The 23,716-nt window shown below is 35.0% G+C and overlaps 1 protein-coding gene across 2 annotated transcripts in view; it reads left to right on the plus strand.

Annotated features, from left to right (window-relative positions):
- RYR2 (ryanodine receptor 2) overlaps window positions 1–23,716 on the plus strand; it is a 389,904-nt gene that overhangs the window by 193,760 nt on the left and 172,428 nt on the right. For both annotated transcript variants that reach the window (XM_051783768.1, XM_051783769.1), the window contains 7 exons: window positions 5,906–6,070; window positions 7,425–7,546; window positions 10,416–10,599; window positions 11,251–11,386; window positions 17,209–17,304; window positions 20,209–20,327; window positions 20,737–20,870. In XM_051783768.1, coding sequence (XP_051639728.1) covers window positions 5,906–6,070; window positions 7,425–7,546; window positions 10,416–10,599; window positions 11,251–11,386; window positions 17,209–17,304; window positions 20,209–20,327; window positions 20,737–20,870 — 956 coding nt within the window. The remainder of the gene's footprint in view (window positions 1–5,905; window positions 6,071–7,424; window positions 7,547–10,415; window positions 10,600–11,250; window positions 11,387–17,208; window positions 17,305–20,208; window positions 20,328–20,736; window positions 20,871–23,716) is intronic.

Here is a 23,716-nt window from a genome sequence, read left to right on the forward strand (position 1 = left end):
TCTCTTTGGAAAACAACATTTAGATATTTTCTGTTTGTTGTGATTGCATTGATTACTGGAGCCTTCTGCTTTTCACTGTTTAAAAAAATCCCAAACTCAGTATAATCAATATCTAGAATGCTTCTTTTATGAGTACTTTCTTTGTGTATTGCTACCTGTCTGTCTGTTTGTGGTGTGTTGGTTTATTTTGTTTGTTTGGTTCATTTTTTTGTTTTTCTTTGTTTTTTGTTTATTTGTTTGTTTTGTTTTGGGTTAGGGGTTTTGTGTATTTTTTTGTTAGTTGGGGATTTTTTGTCCTGCTCACCCACTTTTGAACAGTTTGCTCAGTTCTAATTTGTTTTTCTGATTAACTTCTCTGGTTCTTCACTGCTTAGATCTCTTGGCTGTCATAGGAAAAATTTGTAGTATTGTGGGTTACTGAATTTAAATTGGAAATTCAGGATTTCTTTCAGCAGATACTTTATTATGGTCTAATCTGAAGTTACTGTAGTTTGACTTTTCATTTTGACACCTTCAATAAGCATTTAAAGTTTAAAACAGTACTTTTTTGTAGTATAGTATTAAGTATAATAATAAGAAGATAAATTCTTTAATGTCCTTTGATTTCTCATACTTTTCACCTGTTACATGGTGTCTCTAAGAATTTGCCAACAATAATTTTGTTGTTGTAAAAAATTATCTTCTAAAATATATAATAGTAGTAAACAGAATTACTCAATAGGTCTTCTGTAGCATTTACTATACTTATATTTAATTAGTTGCCTGCTTGGGAAGATAAGAAAAGAATAGACACCCAAAAGCAGGTATATAGACTTTTGTATTCTGATAACAAAGACTGTATTTCAGATGATTGTTATGACATGCAGACAATGTATCTTTTTTAAAACCAATTAGAAAAGTCATAGAAATGCTTAAATATTTTAAGGCAATGCAGTGCAGCTACATTGGGGATTTCCTGTTGCAGCTATTATAGATCTCAACACTTTAAAGCACGAGGGATAGAATAATCCATTCACTGATTTTCAAGATGGGTTTTCAGCAGGGGTTATTTCAAAAAGAGAGGAACAGTATACTACACTCTACTGTTACGTGTTTTATTTAGTCAAAAATATACTTGAAGGCAAGAATTGTTAGCAATACGGAATATCTTTTGTGGATATGAATAAGGTGGTTTGTCTCTTTTTTCCTGAGGAGTATATGCACATGTGTTTTGGAGATTAGATAATTGAAGTATTTGAAGTTTCTTCTTTTTATTTTTTTTTAGCCTGAAATTGCTTATTTGAATTATTTTGAGAATTTATATTTTGAAATGGTTTTGTTCTACCATGCTCAAAATAAAAGGTTAGCATATTTTGTTTAGTTGTTTTTAGTGACCAAACTTATTCTATGCTGAACACAGCAGAGATAAAAACCTTTGGGGCAGGTAGAAACGTGTTATGGTAATCAATTCTTGAAGTACCATGAGAGAATTCTCAGAGAGGTCTATAAACTAATCAGCACATGAAAAATACAATCTTACTGATGCTTAAATACGGATTTTCAAAGAAATTGAAAGTTTTGAAGATCATATTTGAAGTAAATGTTGTGGATGTCCACATTCATTTTAACTGAAGACTTATTTGACAGGAATTACAGAGATACCACAGGGGAGGAGTATATGGTTTGCACTTCATTGCTGGGGATGAATCCAGTCTGGATGCAATCCTGTGCCATGTGCTCTAGGATGACCCTGCTTGAGCAAGGAGGTTGGACCAGATGACCCACTGTGGTCCCTTCCAACCTGACCGATTCTGTGATTCAGTCTCCTGCTTTGGACTTCTATAGGAGTGTCATGTTTCACTTTATTAGGATACAGGCATTAAAAATTTTCAGGTACCTTCCTTCTCTGGAAAAGAGTGTTAAAGATTTCAAAATTATAGCAGTTCTAGGAAGGTTTCTGTAGAGAAGGTAGGCAGGCTTAGGGTCTCTTTGCCTCTGAGCATGTATGAAAAAAATCATTCAACCTTTCCCTTGTGCTGTTAGCACACAAAAAATTATTTGTGGATAAGAGGGAGTCCCTAACCTTCTTTATTGACTACAGAGCATTAATACCTGGAAGTATTTCAAGGAGCTAGATATTTCTTATAGGAATTTCAGTCCTTTTTGTTTTGCCGCAGTCAAAATTCTTCCTTTCACTACCTGAAAAATAGAAGAAAAGTGAGAAGAATTATGAAGATCCCACTTGTTGTGCAAGAGTAAGTTAGCTCTAAATAGGCAAAAACAAATAAGGGAGAAGAAAGTATTAAAGACTAGGTTCCTTCAAGCATGTTAGTAAATAATAACTTCAATTCCTGAATAAAAAACAGCTTTCAATGTTTGTGGAGAAAATATTGAAAATGTATTCCCTGTAAGTCTGAAGATTCAGATGCAAATGTAAAGGCTTATCATTTATTATTGTTTTACCCTTATTATTTGCAAGGGCTCATCATCTTAAACATATTAGCTTCCCAGTACTGCATTTAAAAAGTAAGCCAGAAGAGAACTATAAAGCTGAAGCCTTTCAAGCATCTGAAATTCAAAAAATATTTTTCTTTTTTTTTGTTCTTTTGGTCTCGCTTCACTCAGCACAGGATGTCCACAGATATCTACAATTTATCCCCCAAACATATGTCTCTTTTATAGACTTGAGTTTATAGTGATCAAGTTTTGAGTATTTTATTTCTCTCTTCCATTTGCTCAATATTGATTCATTTTAATAGAAAGCATTGGTTTAATGTCACTCTCCCACTGAAATAAGGTAATTTTACCAATTTGGAATTGTTTATATATTTTGTACCTAGTCCACTTTTTCTGTCTGTAGTATTTTCCAGTGGACAGAAATATATCAATTTAAATAAAATTTTATGGCTTGTATTTTTGTCTTCAACTTTTTCTTAAAAAAAAAAAAAAGTCATAGAATATATATTAATATCAGCTTAAAAAGCAGTAATGAATTAGCTTCTTGCAACCAGTGAGATCTTTTAGAATATCAGTCCTGACTAAAAGTATGCCACAAAAATTATAGGTTGGGTTGGATGACAAGAGGTAAAGTTGAAAGGACAGACCTTAATCATGGGAATCCATTTTGGAATGTTATAAGAAATTAAACAGAAACATTAGAGTGAAATAACACATTTAAGGTGAGGCTTCATAGAATAATTTTTTCAACAGTAAGATGAAACCATTTTAAATGATTTTGTTTGTTTAGCCCACAACAAAAGTGTGAAGATTGTTCACAAACTATACAAACTATTTATAAAGAGCACATCCTTCTGGAGAAAATCTGATATATTGTTCATTAAATCTGTTCATTTCCAATTCACTCTTGTTGCTTTGCATTACAGACTGTTGCAAAACCCGATTGTTTGTTCCAGTGTAATAAATGAAGATTTTTGACCCTTGTTTAGAAAAAGTATATGGTCTGAGAATGGGTCTAGAATGGGTGTAGACTGCAATAAAACTTAAGGTTTGCTGTGTAAAAATGCAGTAGGAAGAATTAACAGATGGTTAAGTAATGACAGGTTACATATGTGGTAAGTGTGTAGGAGGCTGGAAACTAGCATAATTTAATATCTCTACCAATGTGCAATTATTAATTGGTGACGTGGTGATTTCTGATGTTTTCCAGATCCTAATTTTCACTGGTGAACAGTATTTTACAGTGGATAATAGATTGATTTATTATATCTACTTTCTCTACTGTACTACCTACTGTTTATTGACATAAAACTAGCATTCCATTAAAATCTTCCCATTTATAAACAATTTGTGGTTCCTGTTCACTTCCCCAAAAATCTCAATGTCTCCAAATGAATGCTCTAATGCCTACTGCCCCAGATCATCCTCTAGTCTTCCATTTCTATCCTATATTTAGTCCAGTTTTTACACTATGCTTTCCTGGCTACTATATTTTTTTTGCAGGAAAGAGATTATGGGATTGAATTCAGTCTGGGCTCTAAGTCTACACATAAAGCTGTTAGTGTACTTATGTTGCTGAGAACAGAGATCTTGTTTGACAAATTGTTGGCACTGCAATTTTTATGCTAAGTAAATTTAATGTTAATTCTATGAAGATTTCAATATCAAAAAAACCTAAAACCACAAAAAACCCAAAAACCTCCTTGTTCCTGCCAGTGAATTTTAAACAAAGTATGGAATAAGATTTTAAATAAATAATCCCTCATGTTATTTACAGTGCTTTATGAGAAAATTTGTGAATCCTTATATTCATACCTTAAAAAATTAGTTGTGAGACTTGAAAAAGGAAAATCTTACAACGTAAAAGTACAGTACATTCACACAGGTTCACACTATCTTGTAGTTATGAAGAGAATTTGAAGGACTAGAGCTTGAAATCAGACTGTCTTTTTCTTCATACAATAGTGGGACCTAACTTAATTTTTCTTACATCATCATTTGTTTGCAATGTCGTATTGTAAGTATCTTTTCAATTTCCAACTGTCATGACACTCAGGTTATTTGTGTTAGCTTTTGAAAGAATTGAATGCAACACTTAGAGAAATGCTATGAACAAAATAATGAATTAATAATGAAATAGAAGCACACAATAACTCAGTTATTGGCATCAGATTACTAATAAATCAGTTATTAGCATGTATCAAATGGACAAGATTTTAATAAGAATTTCAACACTTAAGGAATCAGCCATTTACATGGTATTAAAATTAACATCTGTATCCAGAAACAATCTGAAAAAAACCTTCATTGATGAATGTTTTATATCTGAAAGCTTAAAGTTATGAAAAGTAATCACAAATTTTACTTCATAATGCTGCAGAATGCATTCATAATTGTAGGCTGAAAATCTGATTACAGGACATCTGTAAGCATTTAAGAAATGCTTTTAAAAATGCAGACAATGATCTCTAATTTGTCTGTTCATTTAAACAAATTAATCTTCGTCATCTTTTACTGTGAAACTGCCTTCCCACATTGCCAAGGCACATGTGTATGGTGTAATTATTCTTCTACTCTTTCCTGATTGTAGAAAGATGGAACAAGTAGAAGTTTTTGTCTCACTCTTTGTAACATTACTCTGATTAGCTGAAGGAAGATGCTTGTCGTCTACTGCTATCAGGAGGAGCAGAGAATGTTGAAGCTGTATTTGCTTAAGGGGGTTATGTTCCACATTGAATGTACAGTGGAATAGGCATATCAGTCAGTTGAGCCATATCGTTTTGGAGACATGGATGGTCTGTTGTGAAGCAGGATGCATGGGCTATTTGTCTTATAAACTGATGTCCGTGGGGAAGGAGTTGGTTCTTAGAAGAGCTAGGTGTTGGGGAAACACCTCCGATTACCGTCACAAACTATAGTATTGTTTGGGATACTACATTTCCTCTCCTGAAGCAACTGCTGTCATGCCATTCTTAGTTTGCAGACTAGTCACAAACACACAGAAATGGATTGCTTTTCTCAGGAAATACTGAGCCTGCTGTTGGGCAGTGATAGGTTAAAGGCCATCTCTCAGTGACAGTTGAATGGTGCTCATCTTTTCCAGGTTGGAAAAAAACCCCCAAATTCCAAAGAAAAAGCTTATGAAGGTTAATGCCTGGTTCAGCTGGGGGAGTCAAAGTATTTGGGGTTGTTTTGTAAGCTTTTATGTTTCAATAATGACATACTGTCAATTATGATCCGAGTTCTTTCTATGCAGGTGAAATGAATAAGTGAGGTTTTTGTGTTGATGGGATTTCTCTCTCTGTGTCTTTAATTAGCAGTTTTTCTCATTTTTTTTTAATAATTAATTGAAAGAAGGATCTCAAATATCCTTTTAGGTCCTGTTTTGGACAAATGCCTGATATTTAATGCTTTATGCAAATATTAACATGTTAGTTATTGTTCATGTATACATTTTTGTCTTCTTCAGGAAAAGCTGGACATAGGGACAAGAAAAGAGGTGGATGGAATGGGAGCACCTGAAATAAAGTATGGAGATTCAATATGCTTTATACAACATGTAGATACAGGCCTATGGCTTACGTACCAGTCTGCTGATGCAAAGTCTGTAAGAATGGGTTCTGTGCAGCGAAAGGTAAGACTCTAAATAGGAATCTATTTCATTCAGTCACAGTTTGATAGGGTGGGTGGGGGTAGGAAATGGAGGGAACTATATGAAACAACTAATTTCTGGGTTTCAAATATTTTAAGCATGCCTTAGCATGCTTACCATGTGAAAGATTGGGTTTCTTTTCAGTCACATATTGAAAAAAGTTAAGTGATGTACTGAATTTTTAAACTGAAAGGCAAACAAAGTGCATGTGTCAGCCTCTAGACATTAACCTACAAACATTGATAAATCTGGATATACTTGATTTCAAATTAAATATTAGTAACAGCCTATAGAATGTGCTAAAATTCCTTTCTTCAGTATAATTTGGATTGAGGATGCTTTTAGTTCAAAGTACTTCTTGCCACATTGTAAGTGTATTACTTTTTGATCTGGAATGCTCAAGTCTTGAGCCCTGAAAGATTTCTTTTATAGAATAATAATAACCAATAAATGCTATCTCAGCATCATAAAGTAGGAAAAATATTATTTTACGACTTTACACTGTAGTATTTTCCATAACTGTTTTACATACCAGAACTACAAAGCTGGACCAAAGGACATACCTTATAATTTTATATATAAAATTTGTCTGTATCGTATGTGTGTATAAATATAAACGTATATATATTCTATAAAATTCTATAAAGGTAATATTTAGGAAACAGTTTCTATACGTGTACAATTTTAGTGATTATAATACTAAAAAAATTATCAATCATAATAATTGTAATACCTAAATAATTCTAAAATAATTCAAAATAAGTTACCTTACTAAATAATTTAGTAATGCAAGTCTTATAAATTGCATGTGTGTGTGTATACATGTACCTGTATGAAAAAAACTTGTTACCATAACTGGTTTAAAATATTTATGTAGAATGGATTGAATACCTTCAGAACCATTATAACTAAGCATGAAAAACTGTAAGTTATTGGAAATCACTCAAAGCATTCACTCAAAGAAGGCCAATAACACTCTTAGAAAACAGAACCAGTAAAGAATACCTCCTATAACCTTGTCTGCTTTAGGGGTTTGCTGCTTTTAACATTGATAAAAACAAACAGCAAGCAAAACTCCTTAGATTTTTTAAACAAAATATACTTTTTACAAAAGCTGTGGCTTTGAGATTATTATGGCACTGAACCTGCTGGCTCAGTAAAGTCTGTCCTTGGAAATGAGGAACTAAAACATGGAATTATCTGTTTTTAATCAAATAGTTATTTTTGTATATGACTTCATCATTTCCTAACCTCCCTTACTGTGTGAGTTTTTAAACTTCTTATTTGCAAATAATGTTTCATTTTGCAGTGACTGCTCCTTATTTTTGTTTTGCAGGCAATAATGCACCATGAAGGTCACATGGATGATGGTTTAACACTGTCTAGATCTCAGAATGAAGAATCCCGTACAGCACGTGTCATCCGTAGTACAGTCTTCCTTTTCAACAGGTTTATAAGGTATGCTTTATGTTTTTATCCTTTTTCTTTTTTTTCTCTTCTATTTTATTCAAAGTGACCATTAACACAACAGTGAACAATTTAGCCTTCAGAAAAAAAAATAGCTGAATGCCTCTCAAAGCAGACTTTGTCAATCCTGTATGTGTTATCAGCAGATAAGGGCCTTGAGAGATACCGGTCAGTTTCTTTTCTCTGTCTTCTAATACCAGTTTATCGTTCAATCTTGATTTAAATGCATAACATACTGAAAATGCAAACAAACCATAAAAGAGAGGTTTTTCCTTTCCAACATTTACTTTAAGTCATGTGGTGCATCATTTAGCTTTTCCTTTTCTTAGTTTTTAAGAGTTTTCTTCCTTGAAAAACCTGGAAGAAGGAGATAATCGTATGACTACAGATTTGTTAAAAACACAAATATACTGAAGAAATTCATAGTCTCAAGAAAATTTTTTCTTAAAAATTATACCTTCTTTCTACCTTCCCATTACACTTTGCTTACTCGTTCCCTTTTAATGCTACTTTTTTCTTTAATATTTTGAAACATTGAAAAATGTGTTATAGTAATTAGCCATTTTAAAATCCTGTCAGATTTATGCAATTTGCATTTATCTTCCTATTCCAAATCTCATCCTAAATAACACTGACAAAATGCTAATTCTCAATTGTTTCTAATTTCAGTAATTGATGAAAGGCCCATTCATCAGTGTAGCTTGTATTAGAAAAAGAATGATAAGCAATAAGACTATATAGAATGATAAGAATTTCGTAAGAATTCATTTGTGACAAGAAAAAAACAGTGTGGGAGGTGGTGACCTGAAGCAACTATGTCATAAATCGTTGCACAGCCAAAGACATACAGATGTCAATTTGTTGAAAAACATTTAACAAGGTACTTAAATAACAACAGAGAAAATCATCTATCAGGAGAATTGCCTCCGATATGACATTTAAAATACAAAAGAAATGTAAGCCCTAGGTCACTTCCGAAATAATACAGCTTCTTAGAAGCTTCTAAGAATGCCATAAAAGATAAGGACAGAGAAAGGGAATTTAATGATAAGGTTTCGCAAATTAAGGTATTGCTAAATTACAGTGGAGATTTTTGTGGATTGCACAGGGAGTCCAAGGTAGTGTTTAAACAGTTCAGTGTTGGCAGGATGTTACTCCAAGAAGAAAAAGCTGAATTGGAGAGGATGAAAATCATTCTTCTAAGTGTTCTTTCCCACGAAGGCAGTAGAAAAATTGCACTTTGGATAACGGGTTCAGAATAAAAATTAAATTTTAAAGATAACTTTTGTAGCTATCCTTTTGAAACATTGCATTTATTGTAAGAGATTTGAAAAATGAAACCAGCCACACAAAAAACCCAAACCAAATATCAAACAACAAGCATATCACCCCCACCCCCACCCTGTCCCAAATATTTTATCTTAATCCAGCAAGAAGCAGAGTATGAAATGAGGCTTGTGCTCCATATCATGGCCAGGAGATGAATCCTGGGAGCAAGCCAGGTGCTGTACAGCTCAGGAGAAAGGATTGGCAAGGACAGTCGTGGGTTAGGTTGCTGGGAACCTTTGGTGCCTTCAAGGAAAGAAAAGAGGGAGATGGGTATGAGGCTGAGTGGGTGACTGTATGGGCGTGGTGGGCTGCTCTGCTCTGTTTATGCTGATCTAAAGACCACTAGTGAACACAAAAAGGACCTTGTTGCTACATAATTGGGCTTTACTCAAAAATAAGCTAGCAAAATAACTGTCTTACAATGGCAGAATGCAGAATAAGTCATAAGAGAAATCATATGCCAAATAATCCCACTCTTCCCTGCTGTGTGCCACCAGGGTGTGGGCCCTTCTGCTCAGGGCTGCTTCTCTCCCAGCACTTCGGGCCCTGGCTGGCTGCTGCAGAGCTTCGAGATCTCCAGACCTTTCCTTCTTCCTAGAGCATGGGTGTTATTTTCCCAAGCCTTCTTCACCCCAGTTTCTCTCTCCCTCATTGTTCCTCCTGCTCCTTGCAGAAGGTTCTTGAGGGCCTCCTGCAGCCCTTGCTGGGGCAAACCCCCTGCCCACCATCATCTTCCTGACGGATGTGCAAGGGATGTGCAAGGGAAAGCCCTCGCCTTCCACTTGCTGCATAGTGCTGGTGAGGTCTCGCCTGTGTTTCAATAAAGATGAGGTTTAAATGGAGGAGAGAGTTATATCAGGGGTCTGGAAAGCCCAGCACTGAGGGAAAATTGGATTATGGAGTTTGTTGGGGATTCAGCTCAGCCGGGGCAGGTGCAACATGTTAGAGGACAGTCAGCCCTCCACTTCTAGGAGAAACTGATCATAGACTACTGCAAGGCCAATCGGAAACTGGGGATTAAGGAAACAAAAAGACTAATGGATTGCTGGGATGGAGTGTGTGGAAGTGCTGAGTCTTCAGCACTGAAGAAGGCTTAAGAACAGGTTAGAGATGTGTTTGAGAGCCTCCATGGTCTATCTGGACCCTCTTTGGCACCACAGAACTGGTTTCTTTAACTTCTGTCCATTCCAGCTTCATGATGCTTTGTATGGATTTACAGTAACTTCTCTTTTTCTTTTCCTCTGCCTCTGAAACTACTACGTGTAGATAGAATATTAAAGTGTTTTCTGGATTTCAAAAAAAAATGTAAGAGAAACAACATTTTTGATGCTTTTAGGTTATGTTTCGGAAGGGATTTTGTGGTGGATTATTAAGTAGAGAATGGGCAGACATATAATTTTTGAGGAGTTACTTGGCTGTCAGAAAATGATTCAAGCTTTGGCATCTAAACAAACTTAGCTTTTAAATAAATAAAGAGTTTGAACGATAAATTAATTTTTCAATATTCAGGAGACTTTGCATCTTTTTATAGGGGCCTTGATGCTCTCAGCAAAAAAGTAAAGTCTTCCACCGTCGATTTGCCTATTGAGTCAGTCAGTCTGAGCCTTCAGGACTTGATTGGCTACTTTCACCCTCCTGATGAACATTTGGAGCATGAAAACAAACAAAATAGGCTCCGAGCACTGAAGAACCGCCAGAACCTCTTCCAAGAAGAGGTAGTTCTTTCAGTTTTACTCCTGATTTTCCACCATGTTATCTGCAAGTATTCTTTCACAATATCTGTACTGTTGCTATCTAATGTGGAGTATGTTTACATTGTTTTGGGTTTTTTTATCCTGTAAGACTCAAACTATTTGCTATATTTATAAACTCTCTAGATGTGTTGATTTTCCTGTTTATTTAAAAAAATTCATTTAAGGCCTTGCTTCCTTTTTCTTTTTAAAAAAAGTTAAATATTAGTGCTCTGAATTCTAACCATAATTTTCTTCTTATGTGTGAATTAGTTTCTTTAGTTATAGTTTAATCTCTTGATGCAGAAGGATGTTTTGGTTTAATAAGCATGCTTTAAGTGTCTTGTTTAATATTATCTGTTATTTCTTTGGCAGTGATGGTTGCCTATAATTTTTCAGATGCCTAAATGTCTTCAAGAATAGAAAATTGTCTAAAATTATACCTTTTTTTGTTTTAATTTGACCATACTAAATGGTAGGTTTTTATAATCACAGCCAAGGAAAACTTTCCATAGGGATTGCTTGTTTGACTTCATGTATATATTCTTGTGTTTTGCATATGCTATCCTTCATGATGTGTTTTCTTAGATTTCTGTAAACTTTTTTTGTTTGCACCTAAAAAATACTTTTTTTTAGGGTATGATCAACCTTGTTCTTGAATGTATTGATCGCTTGAATGTATACAGCAGTGCAGCTCATTTTGCAGATGTAGCTGGGAAGGAAGCTGGAGAAGCATGGAAATCTATTCTGAATTCTTTGTATGAATTACTAGGTAAGACATAGTGTGCGTTGTTGTTTTAGTTCAAAATAATAAAGAAACCCATACCTGTTTTATTTTAGAAGAATTTCCCCTGTGTAGAACTTTATGATACAGATTAAACCAGATTTTTGCATTTTCAGGTCCTTGCATGTGCTTAAGAATAACATACACCGAAAACACTCATATATTGTAAATTTTATGATAATATTTATAATGAAAAATAATAAGTTTCTGACTTGAATGATTGATTGCTTTTTCATATCATCATATTGCTTCTGTATCTTGTATACGATCCAAAAATGTGTGAACAAAATATATGTAAATACATCTTTCTTATGTTAAGGAGACATGACTATGGTCAGATTTGTAGATGTCTATGATTTTTCACACATCTGCCTGCAGAACTGCAGCATATATCTAAAACTTCTATAACCAAGAACTCTCTTATTAGTCAGCAATGACCAGTGACTCCAGCATTATACTAGTATATGGTATGCCATGGAAAGGTATACTCATGTCAAATCTAGTCATTAAGTTCTTGTCCACCTGCAGTCACTGAAAATCTCACAATACCTCCTGCAATTTTATTTGCATATGTTACTTATGTTCAGTTATGAATCATTATATAGGGTTATTAATCTCCTATATAAGCTGCCTGGATATTCACCCCTCATGAGTTCCTAATTGTCTACAAAAGGAAATTTTACTGCCCAAGAGACTGTTTTGTCCGTTCTTTTCTCCTCTGTCAGTAGGTTTTCTTGTTGCCATAACTAAGCCTAAACATTAATAGTAACATTGACCTTAAGTGACTGAGGACAGTAATGTGTCCGCGTCATTAAGCAGTCCTCTGTGCAGCCTGCATACATGTCACTATTCTGTTTTCTTTCTGTAACACACTAGCTCTGATGTGTGGGCCTGCTTGCCTTTAAACTTGCACATGTCTTGTCAAAAGCTCAAGTTTGGACAAAGTCCTCTTGCAGGATTGTTATCTTATTTTCTAATAAAACCTAAAGCATTTTGCGTATAATTTATACTAAATCTCACTCCTGAAAAAAATATTATTGAAAAGGTGTACAAGTAATGTTACTTTTTGCATAAATTCCATTTAAAACTCCGTAACTAAATATGTAGTTTGTAAAATGAAGTGAATCAAGTTGTTAGTAAGTGCCCAGGTGAATGTAGTGTGGATATTACTAATTGACTTTTTTGTAGGTATGCATTGTGAAACATGGTCGCATACTAGTTTTTCTATAGGACCCATTCATTGTTTAGGGCTCATTTATTACTAGGACTTAAAATACATAGTTTTCTCTGTGCTACTTTGTGTGTGGCGTTGAACCTAATTTATTGTGAGCCTTTTAATTCATGTTTGGAAAACAAAGCTATTATCTTGAGTTTCTTTTGTGCCATTTATAATTAGTAATCTCAATAATTAGAATTATTAGTAAGTGTCTGTTGGAAACTTCTGTAATAAGGCAAATCAAAGGTATTATCTCTCATTCAGTCAGAGGAACAGATACAGAGAGAAATTTAGGTAAAAAGACTTTACCAATGCTACTTCCCAAATTAAGAGCTGTGGGATCTGACCTTTTTTTTTTCAGAATATTCAGCAGTATTTCAGGTGTGCAATGCATACTGAAAACTTGCATTCCTCCAAATTCAGAGGCACAGTAAATGAAATTTTAATTGCATGCCTCACTTGACATAAATTCTTCTTACTACCCTACAGCAAAGTGAGACAACAGAGGCAGGAGTTATGTATATAACACTGTCACAAAGCTTTTCCATAATGGAAGTAGTTTTATTATCTTGTGTTCTTGCAAAAGAAAATAATCTTAGGAAGAAAAAAGGATATCCAGTATATGATACACAGCCCTTCATAAAAGAAACAAGATGCTTCTGTCTGATCCACTGCCTTTACTGTTGGAGTAAATAGGAGCTGACACAGTAAATGGCACTGAGACAACCAGAAGCCTTTTCCTGTGATCTCTCAGAGCAAAGAAAGAGCTCGCTGAACAGTGGCTGCTGTCTCCTAACCACAGGCTTTTGGAGTAGGTGGTTCCTCTAACTGTGATTCTAGGTGAGAAGTTGCTGAGATATACCACCTCTATATTGTTGAAGATTGCAGCATAATGCAGCCCAGGCTGCAAGGGTGACCAAAAAAGCGCTTCCTAACATTGGATTGGTAGATTTTATAAACATCATAAGGCAATTTTTATGTTTTTAGTTTTGGTTTTCATGCAAAGATTTCATTGCAAGATAAATACACCCTTTATACACCTCTCTCCAGTTGTGTAACTTGCAGCACAGTGAAAAGTCAGTGAAGTCAGCGTGTAAGTCAAAAGTGGGACTGAAACTTGACATACATCAGACTGCTTTGATTTCAGTTTAGAGTAATTTGTATTAGTGGTACACTGTTGTCCTTTGTACTATAATTTTATATGAAGAACCTTTTCAGAGGTAGATGGGAGTTTTTGCCATTGGATTTATGATGCTTGATGATTGAGAGATTTTATGACTTGACAACATGAATTATATTGTAGGTTCTTGAGAGGAGTGTCCAGATCCTTTTCCTCTGTTTTTTTTTTCTCGTGTCTTTTGTTTTTCAAGGCAGTATAGGCCTTTCTAACGTTTGTTTGCATGTTACAGTTCCATTATCTTTGCCAATTTCTTATCTTCATTCAGAGCTCTGGTATCTGCTGTAGAAAATGTTTCTTGCTGTTTTCTCTATATTTCAACAAAACAAAATAGAATCACAGAATGTGTAAGGTTGGAAGGGACCTCTGATGGGGTCATCTGGTATAGCGTCCCTACTCAGGCATGGTCTTCCTATAACATATTGCACAGGATTGAGTACAGACAGATTTTGAATATCTCCAGGGAGGGAGACATCACAACCTCCCTGGACAATCTGTTGTTCCAGTGCACAGTCACCAAAACAGTAAAGTTCTTCCTCGTGTTCAGGTGGAACTTCCTGTGCATCAGTTTCTTCCATGATCTCATGGTCACTGTAGCCAAACCTGTCCCAACATTTATGTCTCTAACTTGTACAACCCTGAGATAAAAAGATCATTTAGAAGGAACATCGGTAAAAGTTTTATGTCAATCTATCTTTCAACTCATATGCCCATTAAGTAATGTGAACCTGCTTTAGGCTTTTTTCCTTTTTTTTATTTTTTTTAAGGGTGATTATTTTGTCTATACTAATGGCAGTTATATGCTTTATTAAGAATCAGTCAGAGAAGTTATGGCAGGAATTATAAACATTTTAAATTATCCAGACTAGGGCTAGAGAGTTAATGTCTCATCAACTGATGACCTTTTAGAGTGTAGGTTATAGAATATAAAATTCTGTGGTTGGGTTATTCATGGATGTAGGAGTTAGTTGAATTTTTTTTTACAGTTTATTTATCTCTTATTGCATTTAAGCACAGAGCAGACTGGAGGAAGTAATGGCTTGATGTCTGAATCATTTCTTGAAGTCTGAAATTTCCAGTTGGCAAGGCTAGAAAACTCCTACTGAAAGAATCTGCATGTCTTGTACCTAGTGTTGTTTCCATGGACTTGTAGTGAGAACATTGCACAAGCTTTGTTCTCCATGTCCCTCCTGTCCTCTGATGTTACTTCACCAACTGCATTATCTTCTGGCAGCTAATGCTGGGGAAGCCTGGTTTTGATCTGGCTATAATGAATTTGTACGTTGCTCTGTTCTGAATAATGCTGAAGCTGTACAGTAATTACATGGATGACAAATGGATATTGCTTTCTCAGCCTTACTTCAGCAAACAGTACTTTGTTTTCTGAGTCTGCACATAAATAAAAGTAAACTGTGATGCCAGAATTCATGGCTTTTGTCATGTCATTGACTTTGTGATATATTTCACTGTGATGAGAATGGAGGCATTTACTGACTTTGAGTTGACTGGAAACTATGACATGGAAAAATCGTATAATCTTAGAATGGTTTGGGTCACAAGGGACCTTTAAAGATCATCTAGTCCAGCCATCCTCATTGCAAAAAGTTCCTTCCTTATATTCAATATAAATCTACCATCTTTTAATTTGAAATGATTGACATGTATCCACTAGGGCATCTGTCCCTTCTCTATCACTAATACACGCATTCATTATGAACTTGTACTTAATCCTTTTGTGTCACAGAGTGCAGGAGTATATGCAACAATGTGACTTTAATGTCTGACTGGTTTTTATTTCTTTAAAACTGAATGCTAGTCCTGTTCAGAGTAGTAGAAATAAGAAATAAGAAAAGAAAACAATAAGAAAAGCAACTCTCGGATGTTATTTTTTGTTTTCAATTTTAAGAGTCTGTGCGCCTCACTTAATGCACAGCTTCAACCAGTGAATACTAACCTTTCACAAACTTCTGCTGAGCTGCATTTATGGAGCCACTTGTGTCTTATTACTGCTAATGAAGTTAAATTTAGTGATGTTGTGTTAAGCACTGAACTATTACTGCCTTCATTTTATGTTCATACCTGAGGGACAGTGAAATTGTGTGGCTTGCCTATAACCAATAAAAAAAACTTATAGAAACAGGTTTTCCTTCGTTCTAATCTGTGTGTTTTAACAAGATGCTCCCCCTTTCCAATAACTGTGGTCATGGTAATTAACAGTGTAAGATTTCAGGGTACAGATTTTTTTTTTGTTATATAATGCAGAAAGAGAAAGGTTTTTGTTTGTTTTGCTGTTAAGGTTTTTTTCCCGAGTGGTTGGTTTTTTGTTGTTTTTTTTTTTTTTGCTATGAAGCAATTGGATTGTGATCTCTTTTCTCATGATATAGAACTGTCAGTGCAGTGACTTGTTTGCAATTCCTCTTTGCAGATAGTTTCATATTTTGTTATGTCCTAAGTCTCTAAGTTTAACCTTTTATAAATAAAGCAGAATAAAAACACTGTTGCAATATAATATAGTGAATTTGTGCAGCAACAAAACAGATTTTAAGAGGCCATTGCCTCTTAGCAACAGTCTCTGCTGCTGAAATAAACATGGAAATTTGAGTTTGAAATAATTTGTTGTCAGAATTGGAAAAAAAATCTTAAGAAAAGCAATATGCACTCTTCCACACACCAGACAGAAATGTTAGTGCCTCAGACCTTTTTGGAATAGAACAAATGCTTCTCTGAGAGCTTGTGTGTACGCACATACCTGCAAATGCATATAATCCAGGACAGGGCTGGCTTGTGGGTGCCTGCAGTGGTCAGTGAGATTTCAGTTCAGTTATACCCACCAAATCAGTGCATGCATTAAGTCTCCGTCTATCTTCAGCTTAAAGCATGAGGGTGAAGCAGATTCAAAACAGTTACTTCCTCCCTACAACCCTGTCAAAAGTATGGCAAAGCTCCTGGACATCTATCTTGTGTTAATTCCTATTATTCTTGTACTAAAGTATCAACGGAAAATAATTTACATTCATCACCTGTATTGTTGGCTCTACACTTTGCTTTTCCAATGTTTTCTGTCATTACAAGAATACTGTTTTACAGAAACTTGCTTCTACAGTAGCAGCTGACTTCTGTGGTGTCGGTACTGGCTACTTCATGTTAGAGCATTTTGCAGGGATTATTGAGATGATTGTAAAGCCAAAATAATTCAAATTCCTTAAAGGTCAATTTGATGTCAGAGGTATTTCTTATGCTTAAGTCTAACTATCACTTACATTATTTAAATTTAAATCAAGAACATCAATAATTAAAGATTATGAATCTATAATCAGATTGCTGGGTTCTTCCTGGCAAGACAAGACAGGGATTACTTAAATTTAAATGGATTCATAACTGTGATTTTTTTTTTTTCTCTCTCTCTTTTTCCAATAGCGGCTCTAATTCGAGGAAATCGTAAAAATTGTGCTCAATTTTCTGGATCTCTTGATTGGTTGATCAGCAGATTAGAAAGACTTGAAGCTTCTTCTGGTATGTTTTTTAGTATTTTAACTTCCGTATTTGACCAGTTCTAAATTCTTTAAAATTGGTGATATACTTTTGCAGCCTAATTATAATGAAATTCTTCTTATGAGAGAATAAATTATATTAATAAAGGGAGATTTATATTTGTAATATTTTTTATGTATTGATTTCAGTTGTAGTTTTACTTAAAGTTCTGGCTGTCTTGCCTTTTCCTTGACCAATTGATTGTAGTGCTACCTTTTAATGCAGGCAAACTGCTGTGGTACATGGTTTCTGTGTGTATGTATGTATTTTTAAATATTGATCTCAAAGTAAAAAAAAATTGTAAAAATTTAAACAATTGTTTATGATGCTGTAGTGAGGTATGAGATGCATTCTGTAAACTGCAGAGTAATCTGACGCTGTAGTCTCACTGTGTAATGAACCTCCTGGCATGCTGCAAAAACCCTGAAGGTACTAATATTTGCAATGCTCCTTTATTCTGAGTTTTCTTCTAGGAACTAGGCCACTTGAGCTCTTTTCCCATATATTCTGGTAACGTAACTCCATGTTGCCTCCAGAACTGGCTTTATAATAAAGATTTTTCTGGTTTTGATGGAGTCAGTTATAAAAGGTACTAACTAGGTTGTACTTTAGTTATCTCAAGAGGCACAGTAGATTTAGATTTTAGCATATACATGTAATTTTGTGATTTTATGTGGGATGTTTGCTTGACAGATTTTAAGCTTTAGTTCGCTTGACCAGGATGAAGATATTCACTGTTTTAATTTACAGTGGTAGGTCTACAATAGGGAGAAATACTGGCTTATATTACACTTCTAAAATAAGAATACTTAGATGTGTATATTAACTTAAAATAATTAATATTTTTCTAAGGTAGTGTGTTTATGAGGAAGAAATACCACATTCTGTTAATCACACCAAAATTAAGCTCACCTTCAACGTGGAAATAGTCAGCTACATTTCCTGCAGGTGTTTTCTTGAATGTGTTGTGACAAAGATTTGGTGCTATAAACTAATATCAATAAAATTCCTGTTTTCACTTTTTCTTGTCCTTGAGCTAAAATTGTTATGAAAACAGAACAAAGGCTTTAAATATATAAATAGCAACTGTGAGTTGATTGTACAGGTTAGATCAGAAATTGATTCACTTGAGTTTCACTGAAGCAAAAGAAAGAAAATTATGTTCTGTCCAAGTATAAATGTGTCCAAGAGTAAACCATGTTAGACGTGGGTGAATAATGCAATGCAAATGCTTCAACTGTCTCTTCAATGCATAAATTAGGATTAGATTAGTCTTTCACTCTGAAATATATTCCAGATGGTATTAACTAGCCCTACTAAAGTTTTAAAGGCATTAAAACTTAGGTAAAAAACCCAATAGAATATGGCAAGTTTGTAATCTAATGCTGAGGAATACATTCAGTGCAGGTAGCTTGATTTGTAAGCTGCAGTGTGAGCTGCAGGTTGATCTCTAGGGGGACAGGAACCCGAACCCCAGACAAGAGGCTGTGAACTGCCAACCCTTTGCCAAACAAAGGGCATGGGAATCTGTGACCCGCGCAGGGGACTGGACCCTCAGAGACACAGCAGGAGGAGAGACCCCCAGACTTTTGTGTGCTCAGACTGTGAGGGTATAAAAGCTCAGGGGTTCCTTTGTTTGGATTCCCTCCAGCTTGAACTGTTATTTCGTTATTTAGTTATTGCACTAAGATAAAATTATTTCAAGGATCGGGATGTCTGAGACTCTGCTATGGGAAACCTGGGGTCAAGCTGGTAAGGAAACCTGGTCTGACTGTGTAAGTCTGGGGTGTGTAGCTGCTAAGGTCCCAGCTCAGGTAGTGCAAGTGTTACTGCCAGAGTGGCTCCTGGATGGTTGGACAGGGAAGATTCCTTAACGCTGATATCCTCCAAGTAAAGGTTTTTTGGAACCAAATAATATCAGTTTTTGAGTATTTTCTTAAAGCACATGCATTTTGTTCTAGTATTCTACAGTATGACATCAGAGGAGTCAACATGTTGTCCTGAAAATATATGCTTCATCTTTTAGTCATTAAGAAAGAATTTTCACTCTCCTTACCATAAATTCTGCATATCATACTGTTTGTGATATTTGTATTAAATTGAAATGCTTCTTCCTTTACTGCCTTGAGCAACTCCAATGAAATCAGAACAAGTCCAGTTGTCTTTAATGTAGACAATCTAAAAGTGAATCAATCCAAACAGACACAGTACATTCATATGCAATTTTTTTCTAAAACAGATGGAATTTGCCCTTAGAACAAAACATGTTTGATAATTAGCAATCGGCTGCTCCAGGAATTAAAGAAGGTAACTTTAATTACCTTCTTTAATTAAAGATTAATTAAAGAAAAAAATGAATTTTTCTTGAATTAAAGGAAAAAACATGCAAAGAGCAGAAGACTCTTGCTATGGATTTTGCTTTACAAAGGTTAAGCTGAGTGTTTGGAGCCATGGCTTGAATACAGAGCTGAAGGCAGAATGATGAGCTGTTCAGTGTAAATACGAATTGCATATCTCTAGGTTTAAGCCTGCTTCTCAGCTTTCCTTCAATCCCTTTGATTTTTTTTTATTGTGTCAACAACTGTAGTGATGAATAATGATAAACTACATGTACAATATTTATCTTTACCAGATGTGGAAGATCCCAAAGCAGGTGTTGACTTGATCCACTGCACACAGGAGTTTTACCTCCCCATTGCAGAGAAACATTTTAAGGCTAATGATTCTTGATGGCAATGACTGCTGCTTTTTTTGGTTGGTTTATCATATACAACGATTTTTTGAAACTATTCCATGTTACTGAGCAACATATTCAAAAATATTATACACAGTTGTGTTTTTATATGCACTTTGGAAAAATGATTTTTCTTTTTTTTTTTTCCCCAGGAATTTTGGAGGTTTTACACTGTGTGTTGGTAGAAAGCCCAGAAGCTCTAAACATTATTAAGGAAGGGCATATTAAATCAATCATCTGTCTTTTAGACAAACACGGAAGAAACCATAAGGTAGGCAAAGAATAGACAGGCATATTTAGGTGAACATTTGTGAACAAAGCGAGCACATTCTTCTATGTGAAAGTTAGAATTCCAATACTTTAATGCTGTTTTCATAATTAGGAATGAATCTTTTCCTAAAATGCATATGAGCAGTTTGAAAAAGCAAAGTGGAATGTTATGTTTTTTTTGACAAAAACATTGATACACATTAATGTTAATACACATTAAGGGATGCTGGAAGAATGTTTTAATGTTGTTATGAAAGTTTCAGAACTGTTCTAAAATGAAACCACTGTGTTGGATGAACTAGGTACCATCACGTCGTCCAGTAATGTGGTATATAGCATTATATTGCCTGAAGGAATTAACAATAATAATGAAAAAATATTTAAGATTAAAAGAATCTGATTTTTTTCAGGTTTTGGATGTTTTGTGTTCTCTCTGTGTTTGTCATGGAGTAGCTGTGCGATCTAATCAACATCTAATCTGTGATAATCTCCTGCCAGGAAGAGATCTGCTCTTACAGACACGCCTCGTCAACCACGTGAGCAGGTACAAAAAAAAAAAAGGGAAAAAAATCTATACCTATGAACAAAGCAGAAAAAAATTGTGCTTAAAAGAAATAGTCACTACAGAAAATCTGTTTTACTTCCAAAAATGTTGTTAAGATATTTTATTATCAGGATTTTAAATCCTCTTTGCAATAGTGATTAATTTAGAAACAGAGGGCAGAGAGAGCTGTTGCAAGCTAAAGCTGCCCTAAACTGCATTAAGTCTGCGAAGCAGTAGTCTTTTCTATAGATTGTTGTCTAGATCTAGCTGTGTATTCAACGTATTGTCAGCCAATGTCCTGTGATTGCCTTTCTGTTTGTGATCTTGAGAGAATTTCCTAATCACCTTTGGTCAAAATTAAGAACTTAGTGCCAAACACCTTCACCAGTGCCTGGGATATTTAGACAGCGCTCTCATCCTTCCTTTCACTGACAGAGTTTTAGAAGCTACCTTGCAGCAGACATTAATTTCAAGATGAAGCTAGGAGCATCTGAAATTAGTAAAATATTTTTTTACAAATATTACCAAGTAATGTTTATTCAGAGTTTGAATTTATGCTGAGGCAAAAGAATATGGCTTTGTGTCAAGATTTGTGGGATCTTCCTCTGTCTCAAACTTATGTTTATTTTTAAAAGTTTCAATCACTGATTAAGTGAGAATGAAAATTGAAACATAGAAATGATACTTATAATTCAGAGTTCACAGGATTTATTAGGTGCCAAAAAATGTAAAAAGTCCACATTGTATCTAGGGAACTGATTATCCCTCTTTACTTGGCACTGGTGAGGCCACGCCTGGAGTACTGTGTCCAGTTTTGGGCCCCTCACTACAAGAAGGACATGGAGGTGCTGGAGCATATCCAGAGAAGGGCAACGGAGCTGCTGAAGGGTCTGGAGCACAAGTCTAATGAGGAGTGTCTGAGTGAAGTGGGGTTGTTTATTCTGGAGAAAAGGAGGCTTGTGGAGACCTTAATGCGCTCTGCAACTACCTGAAAGGAGGTTGTAGCCAGATAAGGGTCAGTCTCTTCTCCCAGGCAACTAGTGACAGGGCAAGAGAACATAGTTTCAAGCTGTGCCAGGGGTGGTTCAGCTTGGACATCAGGAAGAATTTTTTTTGTGGAAATGGTGGTTAAACATTGGAGCGGACTGGCCAGGGCAGTAGTGGAGTCAGCATCCCTGGAAGTGTTCAAGAAACACTTGCCACTTGGATGTGGTGCTTGTGCTATGGTTTCATTGTCCTGGTGGTATTCAGCCAAAGGTTGGACTTAATGATCTTGGAGATTATTTCCAGCCTCAATGATTGTGTGATTCTGTGATTGAGCATCTGAGCTGACTTTGGATTTCATACATGGAAGGTAGGGCTGTCTTTCCAAAATATGGCTGTAGAAAAAGCAGATTTGTTACGACATGTTTTTGCTTTACATTAGAAAGTTGTGAATGAGAAGATTCTTATTCTTGCAGTTACAAGGAAAAAATTTTTTTCAAAAGGCAGTAAGATCAATGAAACATTGATGACATTTAGTCTAAGACATTTAGACTAAGACATGCATACCTTGCCTCAAAAATATTTGGCAAAGAAACTTTCTAAGATATTTCTGTTTAAAGTACTTTTCTAGGGCACTGGAAAATTCTATTCAAAAACCTCCATTTAACAAGATTAAGTTGGATGATTAGATTGATTAAATTTTGAGGTCTGGACAAAGGCTGATACTGTGTCCAAGCAGAAAAGATTCAAGTGGAGATCTGGCCAATAATTTACAGATGATATGAATTTTCTGAAAGATAGCTTTTGTCAAACATGTTTTGTTTATAATATTAAGGAAATTAAAATTTTCACTTGGAACAAAGTGAAGAGTATCTATATTTAAACATTCAGCAAAAGACACCCCATATGCTTCTAGAAGGAAAGCTTATTAGTCTTATCTGATAAAACAAGTTACTTTATAAGCCACCAGATCAGTAAACTTTGCTTTTACACTGACTTATATTGAGCCACCTGTATCAGCCCTTCTTCCTACCCCTGCATTCCCTACACCAGAAGACATACTGTGTGTTTGGGCTAGCTTGGAGCTTCATTTTTGTTGATTAGTCAGCTTGTATGTAGAAAGATAATATTTATAGAAGTAATAACCCAATCTAATGGAGGGATGTGAAGACTAGATAACTCAGACTAGATGTCTAAAAGATTTTTTGTATTATGAGTAAGCAACCATTGAGGAAATATACCTAGCATTGGTTTTGGATACTCATGTACTCTACAGCTTTAATTCAAGATTGAATGGCTTTCTTAGTACAAAGCTGACACAGAAATGATTGTCTGGAGAGATTTTTTTTTTTTGGTTCAGAGTCTAGATTCAATATTATCCCCAAAATCAGATTTAAAAAGCACAGGGTTTTTTTCCTTTTCTTTTTTTTTTTCCCACCATGACCTTTAGGTATATGACTGCATATTGCTGTTTAACTAGATATTGAGAAGGCACAGTAATAGTTTTACCTTTTAAGTATTCTTGGGAAGTACTGTAAAATCAGTAGCAGTAGAAGCATCACATTGACATTAAGTATTTCTACAATCACTAAAATTTACTGAGTTATACAGGATTTGGAATAAAGAAGGGGGAGATACAAGAGAATTTTGAAATACTTTACTTTTGTATCTTTTTAAATGTTATTTTCTTGAATGGATAATCCGTGTCACACATTGCAGTTTGCTATGTCAAATTAAGCCTGCAGTGTGTACTTACTACATTTATATTGGTAACTGGTTAATAGGTGGCATTTTTGTTTGCAGGATTTAACATCTATTAAATATTCAAACACATAAACCATTGTGATTGGTCTCTGAGTGAG

The sequence above is a fragment of the Manacus candei genome, unplaced genomic scaffold (genome assembly GCF_025592945.1).
Source record: "Manacus candei isolate 608988 ecotype Guabito, Panama unplaced genomic scaffold, ASM2559294v1 h1tg000017l, whole genome shotgun sequence".
Taxonomy (NCBI): domain Eukaryota; kingdom Metazoa; phylum Chordata; class Aves; order Passeriformes; family Pipridae; genus Manacus; species Manacus candei.